Source organism: Crotalus tigris, unplaced genomic scaffold, assembly GCF_016545835.1.
Source record: "Crotalus tigris isolate CLP2741 ecotype Arizona unplaced genomic scaffold, ASM1654583v1 scf7180000017666.379230911805:20528666, whole genome shotgun sequence".
NCBI classification, from domain to species: Eukaryota; Metazoa; Chordata; class Lepidosauria; order Squamata; family Viperidae; genus Crotalus; species Crotalus tigris.
Window position 1 is genome coordinate 17,400,812 of NW_024096552.1, and position 23,362 is coordinate 17,424,173.

The 23,362-nt window shown below is 35.3% G+C and overlaps 1 protein-coding gene across 2 annotated transcripts; it reads right to left on the reverse strand.

The window, feature by feature from the left end:
- Positions 1–558: 558 nt before the first annotated feature.
- Positions 559–23,362, reverse strand: PPP1R17 (protein phosphatase 1 regulatory subunit 17). 2 transcript variants are annotated; one of them, XM_039336847.1, is made up of 6 exons: positions 22,392–23,362; positions 18,086–18,146; positions 17,117–17,214; positions 15,811–15,963; positions 14,230–14,370; positions 559–4,366 (listed from the first exon to the last, which is right to left on the reverse strand). In XM_039336847.1, the coding sequence occupies exons 3-6, from the start codon at positions 17,196–17,198 to the stop codon at positions 4,287–4,289; spliced, it is 456 nt and encodes a 151-aa protein (XP_039192781.1). In that variant the 5' UTR covers positions 17,199–17,214; positions 18,086–18,146; positions 22,392–23,362; the 3' UTR covers positions 559–4,286. The 2 variants fall into 2 exon arrangements, with proteins under 2 accessions (XP_039192781.1, XP_039192782.1); XM_039336848.1 differs by lacking the exons at positions 18,086–18,146; positions 22,392–23,362 and having other exon boundaries at positions 17,117–18,078.

The window sequence follows — 23,362 nt, forward strand, 5'->3', positions numbered from 1 at the left end:
ATGACTTTTTTCTCCATTGCTGGCAATGGGGTGGGTGCGGTTTTGGCGTGACGCATCCGGCCTGCGGACCAGCAGTTTGATACCCTGAGTTACAGTAGTCATCAACTTATGACCACAGCCGAGCTCAAAATTTCAATTGCTAACTGACACATTTGTTAAGTGAGTTTTGCCTCATTTTATGGCCTTTCTTGCCACAGTGGTTATATAATCATCTCTGTTGTAAAGTTAGTAACATGGTTGTTAAGTGAACCTGGCTCTCCCATTGACTTTGCTGTCAGAGGTTTACAAAAGGTGATCCCATGGCTCTGGGACACTGAAACCATCGTAACTATGAGTCAGTTACCAAGCATCTGAATTCTGATCATGTGACCAGAGGATGCTGCAACAGTTGTAAGTGTGAAAAAATGGTCATAAGTCACTTTTTTCAGTGTGGTCTTCAAATGATTTGTTGTAAGTGAGGACTATCTGTACCTGAGTTACCTACTCTGCTCTGCTAAATGATGGGACATTTTTATTTGTCTAATGATTTACAATGCCTGTAACACCTGGGCATTGAAATTCAGCACATGCATAGGCAGATCACATACATATATTCGGAGAAATTACTCCATATGTTGAAAATGCTTTCCTGCATTATCTGGTTTGGTAGTTTACAGATTGCTTTACCATCTTAGGTCAAACAAAGGCTTGTCATTTTTGGAATATGGTAGGGAGGGATGCTATTTGCTCTAAGAATTTCGTAACTCAAAGAGAAAATATATTTTGACCATGTATTGATTGTGCCATTAGGTTATTTGCATAAATGCTTGTATAAAATAAAATATTCTATTCTTTCAGAATGAATTTAATGTATAGGACTGCTCATTTTCCTATTGCCACTTATTTATTTATTCTGGACCAGGCTTCCAGGTTATAGGGTTTTGTACATTTAGACTTTGGAAGCAAGTCCTTATATTAGAATAGACAACTATTTTTATTAGGGTATCTGGTAGAATAGCAGAGTGCTACCGCCTAGTGCTCAACTGAAATAAATACTATCATCATTTTTTGTTGTTGTTTTACTTTTTATTGTACACATTATAATTAAGAATGCATTTATCAACCACAATATATGCTATACATTAAGTAATCCTTTAAGTTATGAACCTGAAAATGTATCTTAATTTTCTGGAAACAGAAAATAGGAGAAATCAAACATTATTTTTAACAACAGTTTAAAAATAAAACTGGAAATTATGTAAGATCATGAAATTTTGAAAAAAAAATCAAACTTTTTGCAAGCTTTGTTTTTGATTTGAAAAGTCAGAAAATATTTTTCCTTTGATCTAAGTTTAAGATTTAATATATCATTGCCTGTGTTCAAGTGTAAAACTAAAGCTTGTATTAAGTTACCAAAATCATTTTGTATGAGGAACAAAGGTAGAAAAGACAACCTAGTTAATACTCTTATACAAAAGCAACAGAGTGAAAGACAAAATAGAGTTACAGAGCAAATCCCTAATTACCAACATGTTGCTATTTACGTCACTTTGTCCTCCTCCTCCTCCTCCTTCCCCCCCTCCTCCTCTTCTCTGAATGAAGTAATTCAGTTTGAAAAATAGCAAACATGAAAATACAATAAAAAAGCAAAGAAAAATCTGACCAATTAGATTAGTGTTGTTTCAACATTATACCGCCTGTCCATTTTAACCTGTGCCCAAGAAACAATATCCAAGAAGACTATTAATTCAATACATTTATTAAGTTACATGTTATTCTTGTCGAATAGATCAAAATACAACCGCATTTTCAGGAATAATATAAATACAGTCATTGCATTATGTGTATGTTGGTTAGGAGCTATGGCTTCCTTTGTCCTTTTTTAAAAATAACACACGAGAAACCAAGAAAGACAGGAAAACAACTTTTTGGTAGAGTATAAGAAAAGAAATAAATTCCAGATTTGCTTTATTTGCATAAAGAAGAAACATGGATTAACAGGAATTTAAAGCTCTATAAATTACCTTAGGAAATTGTTTATAGGAGATCATCTAGAGTTCAAAGACTAAAATTGGTCAGATTAGGATCTTTTCACAACACATTCATACTATCTTTTATTATGCCATATAGATTCTGGTCCCTGTTTTTCTTCCTCCTTTCTCCTCTTTTAAATCAAACATAATCATGCTTTTCCCGTTTTAATGATAATAGTCTCTATCCAGTCGGTTGGCAAGGGTGACAACCATACTGCAAAAATCAATAACTTAATTAGTATAAGTGTCCTGTATTTCCCAGAAATAAATTATCATGTTAAAAATACATATCCAATGGGAAGACAGGAAAAAAGGTGCTTCTGAAATGTGTGTTGCTTGTTTTTTATTTCACCATATGCCTTTTTGGAGGAATACAATAACTTTTCTATTTGACTTTTAACTCGGTTTCAGACTCACGGATGTTTACAGTGAGTGGGAAAGGAATTTCTTATGACATTAAGAAGATTGTCAATAATTTAGTGCCGTCCACACATAGGAAACCAAATAGCATTAAATAGCTTCTGAAATAGAAGATGGATTTTTAAAAAATTATTTGAATTTGCATTGTTTAGAATCTCCTATATATCTTGAGTAATCATAGATAAAGCCATAGTATTGCCACATTTCAGGTAATATGTTATGCAAGAAAGGCAATCAAAGAGGCATAGTACATTGATATATGACATGTATAATAGGGTATATTTGACTTGGATAAGTCATGGCACTAAGCTAAAAAGCAAATAAAGTGAACACCTGTTAATTAGAAAAGCACATCTGAAGATTACAAGAATTATCTACTCAGACAATTTATATTCTAGTATTTTAGTACATTACATAGCATATGTACACTACAGGCACTTTATTTCTAGAAAGCTCCTTTACAGATGGCACAGCATTTTCTAATATGAAATTTGTGAAAATGGATTGCATAAGGTTGCATTACATCCTTATTTGCTAATGGGGAAAAATGCAATGCAAATCGTTTGTACAAATGAAGCTAACAGACAAGCATCATCCTTTAACTGCAATACATGATTAACATTAACAGCTATGGACTTGCTTTGCCATTGGTAGTAGTCTGTAAATGGTGCAAACTTCAGTATAAATAGTCAATAGAGATATCATTCTCATTTAACTCCAAGGAGGTTATGTTTTATGAAATAGCAAGCAAGATCCTCATCTCTTAAGTCACTTCCAAATCCAAGGTGATAAATGAGATCTGTGACAATTGATCTCAAGCTTTCATCCATTCATATCCCTTATAAAACAGGCAAGAAATGACAGATAAGCATCTTCATATAGATCAATCTTCTAGTTCCTTTGGATGTATCAGACTGCCAAGTATTTATATGAGAGTTGAAGTTCAGTGAATTAGAAATTCTGGGCACAATTTACATGAATAATGTACAAAATATAACTGTTGACAGAAAGTGATCCACATTTTAGCAGAAGGTAAAGGCTGCAACAGAATATTGTAAACCATGCAGATTCTGTGAGTAAAATAAAAAGTACCTTAGCTATGATTATCTTGTGCATAATCTTTTGATTTCTGATTTTTCTTATCAGTGAAAATGAATTATGTTACAAAAGTATAAAAAGCTAATTGGGTTGAATATTGGTATAGAGAATATCTCATATATAGGTTGGGGATGTGTGCATGAGGGCCATGTGTATCTACCAATATATGTGATGGATATTGGAATTCAATTCTACCAGTCATGATTTTTAGGAGACTATGAGGAAACTATTGTTCCTGCAATTGTGTAATTTGTAGATAGAGGCCTAAGTACTCTTGAATGATCAGGAGCAGAATCAAATAAGAAAAGGGAGAAGAAAAACATTGCAAACAAATACTGAGATAATGATTACTGTATATGAGAAAAATGTTTTGAAGTAAAATAGTAATAAAGAAGGTCACTTTTACTCTGTTACAAAATAATTCTGAAATATGGCAAAATAAATCCATGAGTGTTTAATAAAAAGGACTGAGAGGGAGAGACTCGGTATAATCTATTTTAGTCAGTTTTCTACTGTTTTCAAGAAATTTGTGGCTGCCTAATGGATTTTGCTTTTTGATTACCTTAAATATTAACAAGACAATGAAGTTTGTTTTGATGGAAAGGACATAATACTCTAGAAAAAACATGAGCCACATCCATATTTAATAAACTATGACTCAGCAGCAATATTTATAAAATGCTGCATGGAGTTTATTCATTTTTATAAAGACTTTGTAATGAGTTATTTACAAAACTATGACAATTTGGATGGAACCTAAAATGGTGATATTTCTGCCTCCTTTTCTTCATCTTCAGCAATTACAGTTTCTTCATCTTCTTTAAGTAGCTTAATACCTTCAACAAAGAAACAAATAAAATTATTAAGAAAACTGCTATTTGCAACATAAAATATGAGATACTTAGCTTACCTATACTGGTCAGTAGAGAATCATGATTTGAATTTTAAAAAGCAAAATCACTAAACACAAAAGCTTCAAGATAGCATCTGTTTCTGATTGGATACAGCAACAGAGGAAGCATATTTGGTGTTTGCCTCATATTGACACCACTCTTCTTGCTATCATTTTACATGGGGAAAAGTTCTTCACAAGAACAAAGCATGTTTGCCTGTATTGTGAAGCTCCTTGTACCCTCCTGTGTTTAACAGGAACTTTCTGAGGGTGATTTCCATTGGGGAACATGGTTTCTATCACTACCAGGGCTCAAATTAAAGCCATAGGTTCAAATTCCAAATAAGTTGTTATACATTTTTAAAACCAAATCATTCCTGGATCTTAGTTTTATATATTCCTAGCAACAATAAAATGTGACTTTTAATTGGGTAGCTGATGGAAAAAGAGGAAAAATCAAAAGATGAATGTGGATTTTCCTCAATATTTTGTTTCTAAATTGTGAAAGGGATGGGTTTAATTATTTAGTTAAATAACTGAAAGTGTGGATGTATGTGTCCATAAATGAGATTCCCCTCTATTTATAGAATGTAAAGTGGTGCTTTCCATTCTATAAATATAGGTTCCAAACACTTCATTCTTTAGTCTATATAGACATCTGAAAGGGAACAGTGCTGAAATTGATACTCAGCCTGCTTGAAGCTGCCATTCATTCACTGCTGGACTTTTGGAGGAGGATAAATGACAGAGAAGCACAGGTAAGAAGTGCAGAAAAGTCCTTAGTATAGCCTACTCTGCACTCTCCTTTCCACTTTCTTCATGAGCAAAGGAATAAAAATGAGTATTTTATTAATAAATGGCTTTATGGTATTATTGATGAAAAACACAACCAATTTAGTGTTGCTTTTATATTTTGTGGAAAAGGTATGTGTGAAAGAAAAAAAAAAGTATAGTGACAGCCATACGGTGTTATAGTTAATGCCGTGGTGGCACAGTGGTTAGAATACAGTATTATAGGCTAATTCTGCCAACTGCCAGGAGTTCGAATCTCACCAAGCTCAAGGTTGACTCAGCCTTCCATCTTTCTAAGGCCAGTAAAATGTGGACCCAGATTGTTGGGGGTAATATGCTGACTTCGTAAACCACTTAGAGAGAACTATAAAGCACTGTGAAGTCTAAGCGCTATTGCTATTGCTAATGTTCTGAACTTGTACCAGAAAGACTCATCTTTTCTCAGCTGCAAAAACTCATTGGGTGAATTCTATCTTTGCCCAACCTATCTCACAGAACTGCAATTACAGGAAAAATAGGAGCAGTACCAGATATGCCATTGGTTTTCGTATTGATATGACTCTTGCTGCACTGCATTGTTTCAGCATAATTATCTTATGTAATAATATAATAAACATATGCTGACTTGAGCTCATGAGCAAAACTTGGATATAAATTTAACAAATAAATAAATAACATTGTCTATTTTAACTGGATATTTTAATCTTTTATAGACTGTTTAGTACTTTCCAAAAATCTCAAGAAATGAAACAAAGGTTGACTGTTTTAATTAAAGTAACAAAGCAGGGAAGTAACTTTTGAATTTGGCTAGGAAAAGATAGAATCCTTTGATTCTGCCATTTATAAATATATATTTGTAATTTTTGTTTTCTGCTCAACTTTTTATTTAGGATTAAGCTTTTTAGAGACTTGCAAACGTAGCTCATTTTCCATGTGGGCAGTATTCAGTTTTAAGCAGCTCTTCCCACTTATGGACTTCCTCTCTAAAAATTAGGTTTTTTAACACAGTTGTATATTGAAATCCTACTACTTCAAAATCTGATATATACATACATACATTCTTCTAATTATCTGGTCTATCCAAACTGGAAATTTTAACTCTGGTTTAATAAGCCAAAATTAAATTTTCTATGACAGTTTTGCAGAATTTCTTTCTTCATAGTTGGCTATATCCAACATTTTAAAAATCATATGCAAAAAAAGGATAGCACATGTAACAAGCCTGTCTTTATAAACTGCTAGCCATTTTTAAGGACAGTATATATGCACTCCTATATATATATTGTCTGGACATGAAGTGAAAATCAATTGCATAAATGTCTTAAATGCATTTTACATCCAGAAGGCCTATCAAGATGTAATGGCATTGTAATTCTTTTTTTTATTAAAATAGTAATAGATAAAAGTCTAACAGGAAAGCTGTTTCACACAACCTGAACATAGAAGCAGCAAGCCATTTTGGATAACATGTAAGTCTGAATATTCTTCAGGTGCAAATGTGACTTGCCACACTGTATTAACAAGCAGCATGATAAAGATATTTAGAGGTATTACTATACTATAACGATTAATAAAAATTAGCAGAGAAATGATTAGACAGAGGCTTCACTGACTTTCTTGTTAGTTATATATAACCTGGTTGAGGGACATCAGTCTAAGGCCAAACTACTTTGGTATGTTAATAAATCAGTTTCTAAATATTTCCTTTCAGTGGGTTTTTAACTTGCCAAAAGTGTGTTGATTCTGCTATATAAAAATGATTCAAATAGAAAAAAGCTGCTCCACCCAGAGTGGAATTTGTTTACTTCAGGATTCAAACCAAAGAAGAAGGTTGTCAGATTTGCTAGTATCCTTCAAGGTGCCTAAAATGAATGTATTGGATTAAAACTGAAACATGAATGAATGTATATTATTCAAGACCAGAAAGTACTTAACAGGACATATGTTTAATAGCTCAGAGATTCTAATCCTAGTTGTTATCATGGGACATAATTAAAGGAATATATGTATGTTCTCTCTTCTTCTCACACAGATTGAAAACCAAAGAGATACAGTAACATCTACAACTAACAATGGTTCAAAATAATTTACACAACTAGCAATCACATTATTATCTAGTCACACCCATAGTTAATGCTCGGCAATTAGTAAGCTATTGTTTGGCACTAACAATAATTTACCCAAACATGTAAAATGGAAGGTCTTCATTAGAGTATAAGGAAGGTGCAGATCTATAACGTGAATTATTCTTCACCTAGAAAATGCCCAAGTACCAGTAGTAGTTCTCTCTCTCTCTCTCTCTCTCTCTCTCTCTCTCTCTCTCTCACACACACACACACACACACACTCCTTTTTATTACTAATCTTCATTTTAGAATCAGTCTTTTCAGCAGAATTCAGCTGAAAAAGTCAGTCTCTTAAACTTAATTTGTTGGGTTTCTAGAGGAGATGTGAGAACTCAGAATATGAGTACAACCTGTATTACTATTGCTGTCTAATATAAGTTGCATTTGAAGTATGTCAAACTTTAACCTTTAAAGTAGCAATTTGAATCTAATCTCTTGATTCAACAAATGATTACTGAGTTTTATACATACCCTAGCAAGCCAACCCTAGCCTAAAGGCAGGCCTGCTCAGTCCAAGGAGTTGGAGTTAGAAATCTTCAATGAAGACAAAATCCTGTGAGATTTCAATTCTTTCTCTTGCTTCATACTTTAAAAAAATCCTCCATTTTAACAGATAGGGACAAAATTCCTTTCCCATTAAATATTAACATCTGGTTGAGAACTAGAAAACCCCCCTTAAGAACATAGCAACATTGTCATTCCATATGTTCAAGGAATATCTGAAAAGCTCAGAAAAATTTTCAACCAACACAAGATAAATGTACACTTAGTGTTTTCTTGAACCCAAGAAAACACTAAGGCAGACACAAAAAACTGAGCAATGTGATATATGCAATACAATGCAGCGAGACATGTGCAGATCATTGGTGAAACAAAACAACCACTTCATAAGCACATAGCCAATATAGGAGATCAAACCTATCAGGACAACATTCAGCAGTCCATCTGCATTGAAAGACAAAGGTCATTCTTTTATAGACAGCAAAGTCCACATTTTGGATAAAGAGGATCCTCAGTGGAACCACATCTACATGGAGGGAAGTGTGTAGTGGGGTGCCCCAGGGCTCTGTTCTGGGCCCAGTGCTCTTCAACATCTTCATCAATGATTTGGATGAGGGGATAGATGGGAAACTCATCAAATTTCCAGACAACACCAAGCTGGCAGGAATAGCCAACACTCCAGAAGACAGGCTTAAGATACAGGAAGATCTTGACAGACTTGAACACTGGGCACTATCTAACAAAATGAAATTCAATGGTGAAAAAAGTAAGGTTCTAAATTTAGGCAAGAAAAACCAAATGTACAGGTACAGTATAGGGGGTACCTTGCTCAATAGTAGCAACTGTGAGAGGGATGTCAGAGTCCTAGTGGACAATCACTTAAATATGAGCCAGCAGTGTGCTGCAGCTGCCAAAAAAGCCAACACAGTGCTAGGCTGCATTAACAGAGGGATAGAATCAAGATCACATGAAGTATTAATACCACTTTACAATAAGGCCACACTTGGAATACTGCATCCAGTTTTGGTCACCACAATGTAAAAAAGATGTTGAGATTCTAGAAAGAGTACAGAGAAGAGCAACAAAGATGATTAGGGAACTGGAGGTTAAAACATATAAGGAAAGGTTGATGGAATTAGATATGTCTAGTTTAACGAAGAGAAGGACGAGGGGGGACATGATAGCAGTGTTCCAATATCTCAGGGACTGCCACAAAGAAGAGGGAGTCAAGCTATTTTCCAAAGCACCTGAAGGCAGGACAAGAACAACGGATGGAAACTAATCAAGGAGAGAAGCAACCTAGAACTAAGGAGAAACTTCCTGACAGTTAGAACAATTAACCAGTGGAAAAACCTGCCTCCAGAAGTGGTGAATGCTCCAACACTGGAAATTTTTAAGAAGAAACTGGACAGCCATTTGTCCAAAATGGTATAGGGTTACCTGCCTGAGCAGGGGGTTGACTTGATGACCTCCAAGGTCCCTTCCAACTTTATTATTATTATTAGTAGTAGTATTATTATTGGTTTAAAAGAGCTGTAAAAAAAGATCATTTATGTTAATATAGAACAGCATTCTCTCAACAGAGGGGGAGGGATAAGACACCACCTATCTCCAGTCTACAATGCAGTTCTTGTAGCAGTGCCAAGAAGATTCCACAACTGCACTCTGAGGGCAAGGATAAACCCCCCCAAGGGGCCTCAAGACCCTCACAGAGAGTACTAACAGACCAGATGACTGCAAAGAAATACAATCCAACTATCCCTCCCCAAATCTGGTCAGAACCCATCCTCTGTCTCTCCCTTCCCCCCCCCCCCATCACAACTAATGAAGTTTCTTGGATGAGAAACGAAATGTGTTGTTCTTCTTCCCCAAGAAAAAAACAGTCCAGTTTCCTTTTGGAAAAGGCATGTATGAGACCCTCTTCTCCTCTTTCCTTTGACCTTTTCAATATCTGTGTGGCTCAGAGGACACATTTTAAACCAGAGATTATGAAAGACTGCATTTAGTATAGCCTATAGCACCTGACTATTTTACCACTGTAGAACAATAACAGTCCTAGGATACTAACCCAGGGGTGAATATGTTCAATTAATATCTACAGCAAGAACTTCATGGACTATTTAGTCTAATGAATTGTGTGCACTGTACCGCTGGTCATCACTATCTCTATATCTCCCAGAAAGAAAATAGGGTCTAATTACACAAAGATATCTAAGAATCCTCAGTGTTAATACTATGCCTATTTGAATAAAAAATTCACATCAGGCACAATTAGGAATTACTCATTGGTGCAAATAAAGATAAATAGAAAACAGCTATAAACCAACTCAACCCTACTTATCTTTCTGGCCAGTTAAGTTAAAGAGCAGCACCAGAATGTTAAAAATAACCAATTAATATTGTTTGAATTAAAAATTGATAAAAAATAATTGCTGGTGAAATGAATAGCATTTATAAACTTAATTGATTCCCTCTGCCAAATACATCCAGAACATTTTCTCTCTCACACACACACAGTCCTATAAATTCACATACACTGAACTGAAACAAAGTCTGTTTGTAACATAGAAAACTGCTGAAAAGATTGAATGACTAATAGCCTTTTTTTCATACTTCCAGTCTACATAATATTTCAGGTCTTGTACTAAGAAAGTGGACTTGCAGACTACCTAATTCTAAGACATCCAGAGATTTGTATGCCACAGTATGCCACAATCAGTTCTCAGATAAACTGGAAACCAGTGCCACTGTTGCAATTCCAATCTTCCTGTTACTGTTTTCATTACTAAAGATAGATTGGTTTTAGAATTTTGCTTCCTTTGGTTTTTTATACATGGTTCAGTCTCTTTCTTAAAGACACTTTACTTCAGAAACACACATACACAAACACCGAAAGCTTTATCTTAAATGGGAATAGTTTAAAAACAGCTTATTTTTTTAAAGCTTCTTGTGAGGAAAAGCATTTGGCAGACAGTTACATCACTGGGACTATTAATTAAGTGATACATGAAATAAACTGCTGTTAGTTTTCACTCTGGGATATTATCTCTTCCTACAATTTTGGCGGCTGTTTCAGAGAAAGAAAATAAGAAACATACACTGAGCTATAATAAAAAAGAAGAGAGTTATTAAATGTATCCATTTGGCAGTTTGATGTAGGGCTAAAGCGCTTGGTCTATAGAAAGCAGGAGTTTGAGGCCTGCCTCAGGCATGAAAGCTGGTTGGGTACCTTGGGCCAGTCAATCTTTCCCGGCCCAAGAGCTTTTCACAGAGTTGTTGTGGGGAAAATAGGAGGCAGGAGTATTAGATATTTTCATCACCTTGAGTTATATGTAAAAAGGTGGAATTAAAATCTAATCATGATTCTAATAATTCCACAAGAAAGCCAGATTGAAAATAAATAATAAAGATGAGTTACTGAAAAGATATTTTGATTTTTATTTGCAACAATAGCTATGTGAAGGATATTTTAGTGGCAGAAAATAATATAATCATAGTACAATTTATCATTCACTTGTTCATACCTACTGTTGCTTTATATGAGGATTAACTTAACATCACCAAGTGTAAATTATGTTCTAGTGCTCAACTACTAGTGCAACTCTAGTGCAGTGCTACAATCTTATAATTTTGTAATGGTAGCTGCACTTGTAAATACTTTGTGTTGTGCTGTGATTATAGCCACTCAAAGTCAACTCAGATACCCTCATTCTTTCCATCATTCTTGAATGCTCTTCAAACATTTCAAAGCACTCAGAAGTTGAATCAATGAATCACTCAACTTGATTCAATATCCTACCAATAGATGCAAACCAGAATTTGTTCAATGTAAATATAGCTTATCCTCTTTTTCATATCAAATTTCTATATTAATTTCTAAACCAACTTGCAGCATCTCTTCATAGCATATAGAATCAGTGCCATCATCTATCATTCTAGGACAGGGGTTCTCAACCCTGGCAACTTTAAGACTTGTGGACTTCAACTCCCAGAATTCCTCAGCCAGCAAAACTTGAGATTGAGAATCCCTGTTCTAGGACAGCTGCTGTTGCTGATTTTGTGTCTTAAACTTTTAAAAATATGACATAGGACCAGGCTGTTGCCTTTCTATAAGGACATCTATCCATTCTAGAGTGCATAACCACCTAGTCCCTTTCCCTAAATATTGCTAACTGATAGCCCTGAAGTTCAGCAGACTTCTACTTCTTTAAGGCTTTGAACACTTGGCTTTCTCCCCAAGCACTAGGAGGAGATTAGATAACTGCATATTAGAAATTTGATTTGGCACCACGTTTTGTTGCTTTAATATTTTAAGAAGTTTCACTTTATAGTTTAAGATGTTATTATTAACACAATTTTTAATTGGAGCCACCCAAAGATGGCTCTCTCTAAGGGTTTATAGAGTCAGCATATTGCCCCCAATAATTTGGATCCTTATTTACCGACCATGGAAGGATGGAAGGCTGAGTCAACCTTAGCCAGTGAGGATCGAATTCCTGGCAGTGAACTGAATTAGCCTGCAATACTGCATTCTCACCTCTGCACCACCACCAGAATACTGCAAAACAAATGCTGGTTCAGCTACAGCATTTTGTATCTGACTTACTTGCAATGAATCTGAATCTTGCACCAGCATACATGTCAAAAGTGAACAAAGAAATATTAGTGTGATGGTAGTAGATACCTCTCCATGGGAAATATTAGGCAGATGAGTCTAATGTTCTAGTAAGCTGGTCATAAAGGCAGGCATGACTCACTTAACAACCTCCTTCTAGCAACGGAAATTCTGGGCCCAGTTATGCTCATAAGTCGAGCGTCACCTGTAGTTGAGAATTTTTTTTCTCTTTCTTCTTTTTAACTAAGAACTAAAATGTTGAGGGGAAAAAAGAGTGGGGGATTTTGTCCGGCTCTGACAAGGGCAATGTCTTTGGTAGAAAGCATGACACCAGGTGCTATTTTTTACCCAACACATTTGCTACTCCAGTGTAACACAAAAACTGAATGAAAATAGGGTTACCCATATTCAAAACCTTTCGTTTTCTCCTAGTGTGGCTTTTAAATTAGTGGGTTAACTTATTGTGCCTTGTGCAGCACTGAAGCGTGTTAATAAGAAAATTAAGTGTGTTTAATTTTAGTTAAAAAGAAGAAAGAGAAAAAAGTGTGTTAATAAGAAAATTAAGTTTTCAGTTTAATAGACTATTAATGAATAGCCCCTTTGTTTCTGAGCTAGAGAGGGAAGAGCTTGCTGGAAAACATATACAGAAAGGATTGTGAAGCCTGAAACAGCTATGTTAATATGTTATAGGGCACATTATGTGATACTATACATTACAGGGTGAGACTGATTGAAAGCTGTGCATTAATGGAGCAAGGAAGGAAAAAAGAAGTTTGCGCGTGTGTGCCAGTGGATGAACACTGACCAACTTTCCTGCTGAGATGTGTTGCTGCAGTCTCCAACAAACCTGGCTAATGGGAAGCTATAAAAATGGGTGTCCAATTTTTTTTTGGGCTTACCTGGGTTGCACTGAGTGAAGAGGAATTGTTTTGGGCCACATATAAAATATATAATATAATTAATATTAACAATAGAAAGACAACGACCTCCAGGATAAATGTAAAAAACAACTGTTTATTAGCTAAGCTTTCGTCAGTCCCCTGCCAATGTCATCAGAGTAAAAAACCAGAGATTTGAAAGTCTGCTTATAAAGCTGACTGTTTCAGTGCTCTGCTCATCGAGTGCATCACCGGTCTACCTGCCCCGGTCGGTCGTATTCTCTCTAGTCGCATTGCATCAGCCTGCAATGAGACTAGAGAGAATATGACCGACCAGGGCCGGTAGACTGGTGACGCACTTGATGAGCAGAGCGCTAAAATAGTCAGATTTATAGGCAGACTTTCAAATCTCTGGTTTTTTACTCTGATGATGTCAGCAGGAGACCGACGAAAGCTTAGCTAATAAACAGTTGTTTTTTTAAATTTATCCTGCAGGTCGTTGTCTTTCTACTGTTAATATGAACATACCCGAGATTTGTATTTTTAAAGTAATTAGGGACAATATAATTAAGTATATAAATAACAAGGTTTTATTTTTATTTATTTATTTACATTTCACACTTCTTAACCACCCATCTCCCTCAGAGAGAGGCTCTTATAAACCTTCTGTGGCTTCATCACTAGCCCATGTCTAGGGCACATGGCTGATAGGCCGCGGACATGACTGCTATAGAAGCTTCTGAAACCAACACTTTCAAGTACTTGTAGACTTGAATGCCCCTCTTTAAAAAGGAAACAGAAAAACAAATCTAGATCCTTTATGCAAATGCTTTGTTCACGAGTTATAGAGTGCTACTTTAAATCTGTTGACTCTTCTTGTTTAGATTTGCTTTACCTGCAAATAGAGGAGGTGTGTTTATGGCAGGAGTATTTTTTCTTCTGGTTTTTTTCTGATCTTGCTCTGGTTTTTTAACATTATTTTTTGGTGATTTCTCAGAGAGGTCATACCTCATAAATAAATGTTCTGAAAGAATATCTGCAGAAATATAATAAATAGTAGCAACAAGACACTGTAGTTCATCTTTTATGCATACATGGACTCATGCATATTGGGTTAAACCTGCTTAATAAATAAGATATTTTGTTTTGATCTGGGAAATGCAATTAGTCTATTATATTTTTCCAGATTAGATCTTTCCAGATAGATTTTTATTATGAATTCCAGAATTCCCAGATATAACTACTAATGCTTTAAATCACAAACAGGATTTTTGATACTAAGCTAGATGACTTTCTTTTTAGCATATTTAAAATCTAAATAATTTTAAGGTTAATGTTCACTGAAATTAGGGGAATGCATATGCCTCATTGCTTCCTCTTCTATTTTCATGTTCTCAGATATAGCAAAGCTTCTTTATTATCTGAATATCCAATATGATGTCCATTCGTCTACATCACGTTCTAAAAAATTGTGGCATATAAAGCATTTAAAGTGTTTAAAATAGAAAAATATCAGTTTCCTCCAAAAACATTGAGCAGAAGATGGGCACACATCCAATAAATACCCTGTAAGATCTAAACTGGCAGTGGAATTTCCCAGGTTTTGTTGTTATTATTAATGGGGATCTGAGGTCAATATTGACTATAGGTTTCATTTTGAAAACATCTTGACCTAATATCAAGCCTTTAAAAACCAATAGGACAATTTCAGTTGTAACTAGCTACAGTTGTATCGAATTATATTGAGATAATAGTAATTTCTACTCCCACTTCAAAAATAATCATAATGAATATTAAAATCCAATGTTAAGTAGAGCTACCATGTTTGGACCAAAAATCTGAGATAATCACACAGAAAGAGATATAAAAAACTCTGCATGAATTTGTGGGCATCTAGCAGTTGCATAAATTGTGCAGTCTAAATATAAAAGCCGAAAATTGAAATGCAAGGTACTGCCAGAGACTTGGAAGGATCAAGAGAGAAGTATGATAAGAAATTAGTATACTGTTTGGAAAAATAGGTACTTTTGAGGTACACAATACCATAACAACTTATTATAGCAACTGCCCCCCTCTACTACAGCATCCAAGGTAGCCTATCTACAATGTTAACATGTACTCTGCTTTCTACATCAGCATTCTCTGTCTTCCCAGAGACAGTACATGATCTATTTTATTAAGATTCTCAGCTAAACAAAGGATGGTGTTCATTTTCACTTTAATACAACATGTAACTGAAGCAGGCAATCCCATTCCTTTACTAATGGCTGCTGAATCTTCTTTAGAAAATATTTGAACCAGACTTCTGTCATTAGTAAAAAAAAGATGACTTGATGGCACATAATATGATTGACATATATTACATACAATATATTACATGTAATACATTAAAGTTAGGGAATTGCCAGTAAAAGATATGGTGTTATTCAGTTTGAATTCCATGCAGGTATCAATGGCAATAATCAACAATACTAACCTGCTATTGGTGGAGGAGTATTTATTGCTGGTGTGTCTTTTCTCTTTGGTTTTCTCTGTTCAAGATCATTTTTCTGAGAGATTTGATGAGTCTTCACTTTTTTTGGTATCCTCTTGAGTTCACAACTTTTGAGCAGCTGCTCAGAAAGATCATCTGTGGGTTGTTGTCACATTAACGTCAAATTTGGTTATCAGGAACTTAATCATTAGGTTAACAAGGTCCTGAAAATACTTTTTAAAAGTTTAGTACAACGATAGCCAAGGATTCCTTAGAAAGTTAAGTTGGAGGAAAGGAGATATTCGGAACACTTCCAAATGCCAAAGAAAAATACTAGGAAAATACTCTTCTTATAGGTGCAATTTTGGTTTGTTGGAAGAAAACCATGTCACCATTTTTCCTCTCACAAGCTAATTATTATATGAATCACTGCATAGTGTCAAAAGCCAAAGGCAACATGGAATGAGTCTCAGATGTGTTTGAATAACAGGCCAAAAGTAGGCAATCTTGATTTTTGTGGGTCAGTGAAATCTTTTTGCTACCATGTGGCTTGCTGGGACACATTTAGCAAACATTTGTGTCTGATTGGTAAACTCAGATCATTGAACTGAGGTAAAGTGAGATTCTGAAACATGAGCAAATACGAGTTTTGAGAAGTTAGGAAAATCTAAATATGCCTACTGAAGCAGCAGAAAGGATAATGTAGCTCTCTAAGGCAATGGTTTTGAAAGAAACATCTCCTCACTCCCAAAATATTCACAGTAAAATTTAGATTTCTCTTTGACCACATTGCTTATAAAATCATCTAAGAAAAGCTTGTGTGGGGGAAATATATACATGACTGTGTTAAACAAAAAAAATAAATCTCAGTTTTTTATTCCCTTTTTGTTGTATGTTGGCTAAAATGAAGGAAGGAAGGAAGGAAGGAAGGAAGGAAGGAAGGAAGGGAGGGAGGGAGGGAGGGAGGGAGGGAGGGAGGGAGAAAGAAAGAAAGAAAGAAAGAGAGAGAGAGAGAGAGAGAAAGAAAGAAAGAAAGAAAGAAAGAAAGAAAGAAAGAAAGAAAGAAAGAAAGAAAGAAAAGAAAAGAAAGAAAGAGCTCTATCTATTGCCTCTCCATCTGGCATCTGATATGTCACCAGAAGGTGCAGTCTATCAGGTTTCATGAGAAGCAGTTGTTCTACTTGGGGGGAAGGGATAAAGTGGGGATGGGGGACACTAAAGGGAAAGAGTGTCAATGGGCCAGACTTCATAATGCAAAGACCTTTTCTCTAATAGCCACAGATAATGACATCATCTCCCTAAAACTGACCCAACTGGTTACAGCAAGTCTCTTGCCCATCCAATCTGTCTTCAGACTTATCATGTGATGTCTCTACATATTCAGTCGACATCACTGAAGAAGGTTTTCTGCAAAAAATTCAGAAACGAGGTCAGACATGATGTGCAGGTGGTTAGATAACACATATCCCATGCCCATACTGTTCTTCTGATCCAGTTTAAAAACATTTCATCTCATGCCTTCCCATCACCACCCCTACATACATGCATATCTGTGTACATACATAAAAATACATTTTAATTCAACTACAAAGTAGTATTTTGTAAATCCCCAACCAATAGAAATCTGTCAATGTAAAAATAATTATATTGTTTCAGTAAAATGTGGGATGCTTTAGCAGAGGTAGAAATCTTGAGGAGCCCCTAACATTTTATGGAATTTAAAAATGTTCCCTGATATTGGTTTATGGGCCGTGATGTATGGCTCCATAAATTTAATGTTGCCAACCAGTCACATTTAATGGCTACCTGGCTTCTTGGCAAGCTGCCTCACATTCAGCCCATCATGGGCTGCAAGAACAAAAGCAAACAAAAAAAGATGAATCCAATAGCTATCTAAAGCTGGTGGATTACATTTAGTTTCATGGATTACTGATTATGTAGATTCATCCTAATTCTTCAATCTCATTCTTCCTCCTGTCTCTTTCCTTTGCATGCATGCATACACTTACATATATACATAATCCAATCATATTTTGAGCACCTTTTCATGCCAACATTCCATCCTTACTATAAGGAAAGAAGAAATACTTCTGAAAATTGCCCTGGTTTTATTAACATAATAGCCAAGTTTAATCTTACATTTATCCTTATGTTTTCCAGTGTTTCCAGGAAATGTTTTTGTTTGTAAAAGAAAATCAGTTTTGAAAATAGAGAGAAATGTCTTAAAGCTTTTTGATGCTTGAAGGCAGCAATAAATAGCTTCCCTCCCCATACATACCCAAGTTATTTTGTCATCTGAGGCCAAAAGTACCAGAGGCACCTCTTTACTTCCCTTGTAACTAAAATACAATAATAAATATAATAATTAACAACCTGCTATTGTTTCATGACTCCCTAAATTCGAAGCAATCTCTTGGCTTAGCCAAATTAGCTCTGAAATTTTGTGCCATACTCTCACAAATTTGGCATTTCACAGAAACACTTACCTGATCTTGGATGATCTCCAAAGCCTGGTTGGAACTGGAATGGGAGACCAACCAGGGAATCCAAAAATACAGTTGACATGGGAAAATGACAGAAGGAGACAACAGCAAACCAGAAAATGACATGAACATGTCCATGAAATCACCGGGAACCAAGCTTTATTTGAAATTTATTTTACTTACTGTTGAGCATAGAATTTGAATCATAGGCTGCTTATTTGCTTTATGTTAGAGCAGTAAATACAACCCATCTTCTCCAAACTGGTCTCATCTGTTCTGTTTTAAAAGATTAATCCTACCAATGGATAGACAAAATCATAAACCCTTTTATATATTTTATTTCCAACAGTACCTTGGATTGGAAGGCACAAAAAACTGATAGGAGTTATATTACTTTGGGTCTCTTGGCTGAAGGGTGTAGTAAAAAAATGAAATTAAATCTGTAAACATATATGCTCAGAATATATTTCTGAGCAGAAAGCCATTCTGCAAATTTACAGTACTAGTACCAGCATATTGTGGCTCATATTCAGCCTCTGCTCACCTTCCAGTCTTTAAAACAGATTTACCTTTGGGGTTTTTTTGTCCTAAAACATTAATGTGTAGATGAATAGGTATACGGATGTGCATTTAATCCAATGATGTGTATATCTTTTGTAAACTCTAGATCTGGGAGAATGTCAAGCTCACTCTATTGTAGTTTACTTTTCATCTCTTATTCTTATTTTCTTACGCTTTCTTTTTAATAGGTTCTCAGCAAAATTCTAACCACATCCATATCCCTCTAGGATGATTGTATGAATCTTCCAAAGCATGCGAGCAAATGATAATCCTACTGAAGGGTTTTCCTGGTGACAGTAAATTATCATTGATCTGCTAGGGTACCATGAAACAATATTTATTGCTTTTTGCATAGCTGCAGGGAATATTTTCCCTCTGTTGTTGAGGCGCCATAGCTTCATAAACGGTAGCCATGCATATTTTATAGAGTTCATGGCCTGTGATACATATGCACCAGCTTTCATCTGCATTGTAAGCCTAGAGGTCTCCAAGATAAAAGGCAAGCAGCAGGGTGTCCAAAGAGCAAACTATGATTCTTGGAGTTAAAAATCTATTCACATTTATGCCTGCTTTTAACACTGATCATTTATTCCTTTGAACTGGCAATTCTTCCTGGCAAACTCCACAAAGTTTTTTAATTATACAATTGTCCATCTTAAAACCAAACACTGGGTGGCTTACAAGTTCTTCAAGATTGTTATTAAAAGCCTCGGAGAAAATTATTGGAAGATTCAGTAACTTTACAGGAATTTATTTTTGATATGCAAAAAATGAGTAGCACTTTTGGCTCTGGGGCCATAGAAGTGTTTGGGGTCAGTAGGTGGAACACTTCACAGTCTGCACAGAAACCTGCTCACTTGCTCTATTTCATTTGCATATACTTATCACATTTCCCAGTTCACACAGAGAAAAATCACCTTGTATCATAAAACAACCACACATAATTATTGAGGGAATGGAATTTTTTTAATCTTATTCCTTTTTCCAGAGATTTTTCCCAAGATAGCTATTATTCTATACGTTTAGCAACTGGGAAATAAGGATTGATAAGGATTGCTGGAAAGAGAGGAAAGGGTTAACAGCCTTGAATAAGGTTGCTGGAGAAACATAAAGCCCTCTCTCCTCTCTAGTTTTTTTTAATCAAAATTATTATTTTCCAACTGCTATTAACAATAGAAAACAGCATCTGCTCTCTCATGTCCAGCTGTTTGATCAGGTGGGCGATAGGAAAAAATGGGCAGGGGTATTAGAAACTCCAAATTCTAACATGTGATTTATAAACTGCACATTGCCTATATTTTTGTCACTGATTTGCAGATTATGAAACAAAATATGTAAGTTTGTGTGTAGGTATATGTCTGTGGGTATGCGAGTGTATTTTGACTCATGTGATCATGGGAATGGGATTTTAAAGTCATTTTTGTATGTATCCAAAGTAATCAATGGATTGAATTGTAAGCTAGATTGTGAACCTATAATAGACATTTATACATTTCTATATGTAATCTGATATATATCATAGGATTTGGATTTCGGAAATGATATATTTTTTAAAGAATTCACTATGAAATTTCAGTGGAAAATATACAATATCTACAAAAAGGCTTCTGGGTTACAAAATCAAACACATGGCTCATGTAGCGGTAGCCTTATCCTTCCATGTGGCTTCTTACCACATTCATTTTGAAGGTTTCTTATAAATGCCCTTCTCTGTAGAACCTCAATGCTCCTGTTAAAGGCAACTGGATTATATAAAGCCATTATAATTTTTCAAAATAATGTGTATTTCAGAATGCCTTTTAACAATCATACAACAAACTAATCAGAGGATCTGTTATAAACTATTCAATAAAAACTGTTTTATGTAACATTAATACCTGAATCCTCATCATCCTTATAGCCAATAATTTACTCTCACTCATACAAATATTTAAGCAGACTGTGATATAGATGAGGTTAGTAAGAAAAAAGGTTGCGAAATAAGACCTAGAAAGGAGGTTTAGAGCCGACACTTCAACCCTCTGAAGGACATTATATCAGGGCAAAGGATTCTAAATGCTAGGTATTCCTTGGGTTTATGAAGTATAACTCTTAATAAGGTAGGAAAGTGCTATTCAATGGACAGTGCCCTCATTCATGTACTACAAATAAATGAATATCCCTATCAACAATGTCTAAACTCCACACTAATATTTTTTCACTGGAGAAGAGCAAAAATTGATTTTATTTTGGATCCAATTCTTTTAAGGATAGCAAACCTTAAAATACTGTCATATTCCCAGGCTCTTAGATTTTGGTCACCTCATGGTGACATGCCTAACCTATCTCTATGTATTTTTCTGAAACTGGTTATATGACCAAGATTTCGTAAAGCAAATTTTATGCAGTTTGACATCTGATATGGAAGATGCCAGATACATACCTCAAGTTTGGATAGCAAGATTGCCCATATTGGTAGGTAGACTCTCAGAATTAATTGAAAAGATGACAAACTTCTATATTCTAAGATGCTATTCCATCTCTAAGATTATGATCATTATGATGTTAAGATAAATGGCTCCCTGACTTTTAGGAAAATAATTTTCTTGTAAATAATTTAAAAATTAATGGCAACTTTTTCAGAGTTAATGAGCACATGGAAAATACAAAGACATTAGATTGTTAAAGAAATTTGGGAGGAATTGAGATATTTAATTTTCAATATAAATTAATATCTTTTCTCGAATAAGAAGCTTATTGCAACATTTCCCTTAAGGAAACATTAAATTAAACTCTATAAACTGTCATTAGAGCAGGATATATTCAAAGGTTTCATGCTGTTTTTATTCTTAACAGAAATTTAAATAGCATGGATTACACACTAACATGAATTGAAGAAACTGAGTGAAATATTTTCTAAAAGCAAATCTTTTTCAAGAAACTGAAAGAAGAAAAGTTTTTTTTATAAAAAACAGTCATCCTTATAGGCTTCTCCTTGTAGTATGTAACATATAATGCACCTAATGAACCAATGTGATATACACAAAAGCTTTCAAATACTAAATCCTTTTGGAATCTGACTTTTATTCTGGTTAATTCTTACCATTCAGCTGGCTTAACACTATATATTCAAAACTTAAATAGCACATTAATACTATAAAAATGGTATGGATTCCCTTGCATGTGATTAAGATGAACTGAAATATATTCAGAATTAAATTGTACCATTCAAAATTACTCACCTCTATGTGAATAATGATCAGGCTAAACATATCACTCAAATACTAACTCTCTGAGTATATGTAAGCGTGCCTGCATGTATATGGGACTGGCTTCTAACCTTCTGTCTCAGTTCAAAGCTGTCAGCTCACAAGTTTCAACTTTTCCAAAGTAGATTCATTTGACAGAGCATTTTAAAATCTTCCTGACAGAGGAAGTGATCTGTGACTTTTATTACTATCACAGAGTTGGCAGGTAGTTATTTAACTTCTTTAGGAAGATTGTATTAATCATTTCCCCCCCCCCCTCCATCTCACCCATTGAGAGAGCTGAACAACTTACCAGCCGGGGTGCTGGGGTAGGTGTGATAGGGATTCGGTGTTCACTGGAGCAGGAACTTTCTCCTCTGCTGGCAATGAGTTCTCCTGCACGCCTTATCTAGGGAGCAGCAGCAGCTGTTGCTATGGCAATACTTTGTTTCAAAAGTACCCCAGGAAGGCGAAGAAGAGGTAGCCTTTAGCCAGAGCACTAGTGGATTTTAATGAAAGGGACCTGCCAATTTTCAAATCAGTATCACAAGAAGAAATGGAAATACAAGTTTTTGGTTTTTTTAAAACACATCGGTGAGAAGAACAATTAGCTTTAGAAATCTTCTAACTAAGAATCTGCCCAGGAAAGAATTTTATATGGACAAAATGAACACAAATCTAATCTTTTATCAAGTGAAAGTGGTCAACTCGGAGAGCTAAATATAAAGATCTAAACCAGTCTTTCCCAAATACTGCCCAAGCTAGGCAATTGCTGAGCAAAACTCAGGGCAATGAGGAGAGACAGGGAACTGGTTTGAAGGCAACATATAAACATTGAGAGCCAGATACACCGTGTCCAGGAATGAAGCTGAGCTGACGGCTATGGTGGTTGCTGATGTTTGTAGAATGGTTTGTTACACAAACCTGACACACTGATGCCATTTAGGGATCCAGGCAGGGCGTCTTCTGCGGTTCTGGATTTTATGCCAGTAATGACTATAACTGGTTATTTTAGCTCACTGCTTTCGATAGAAATTTGTTTTGGAACATGGAAAAATATATACAAACATGCTGGGCCTCTGGAATGTTTGGTGAAACTTATGAATTGGAGGCCTTTATTCAAATGGCGAAGACTTCAGCTGGGTAATTTCCTTTCAGCTATTGCTACAAGTCATTGTTTCCCTTTCAGGTTTATTTTGGAACACTGAGAGAATTATCAGCCTCTGAGGACTATAGCAACAATGGCATATTGGCTGAAAGAGCAAAACCAACATTAGGGGGCTA

Excerpts from the sequence above, each read along its gene's own strand:
- PPP1R17 (XM_039336847.1), bottom strand. The coding sequence starts at position 17,198 with ATGTCGACTGAATATGTAGAGACATCACATGATAAGTCTGAAGACAGA. Across the intron at positions 15,964-17,116 it reads GACTTGCTGTAACCAGTTGG|ATGATCTTTCTGAGCAGCTG; the intron begins GTCAGTTTTAGG and ends AACAACCCACAG. Across the intron at positions 4,367-14,229 it reads CACACCTCCTCTATTTGCAG|GTATTAAGCTACTTAAAGAA; the intron begins GTAAAGCAAATC and ends TCTTTGTTGAAG.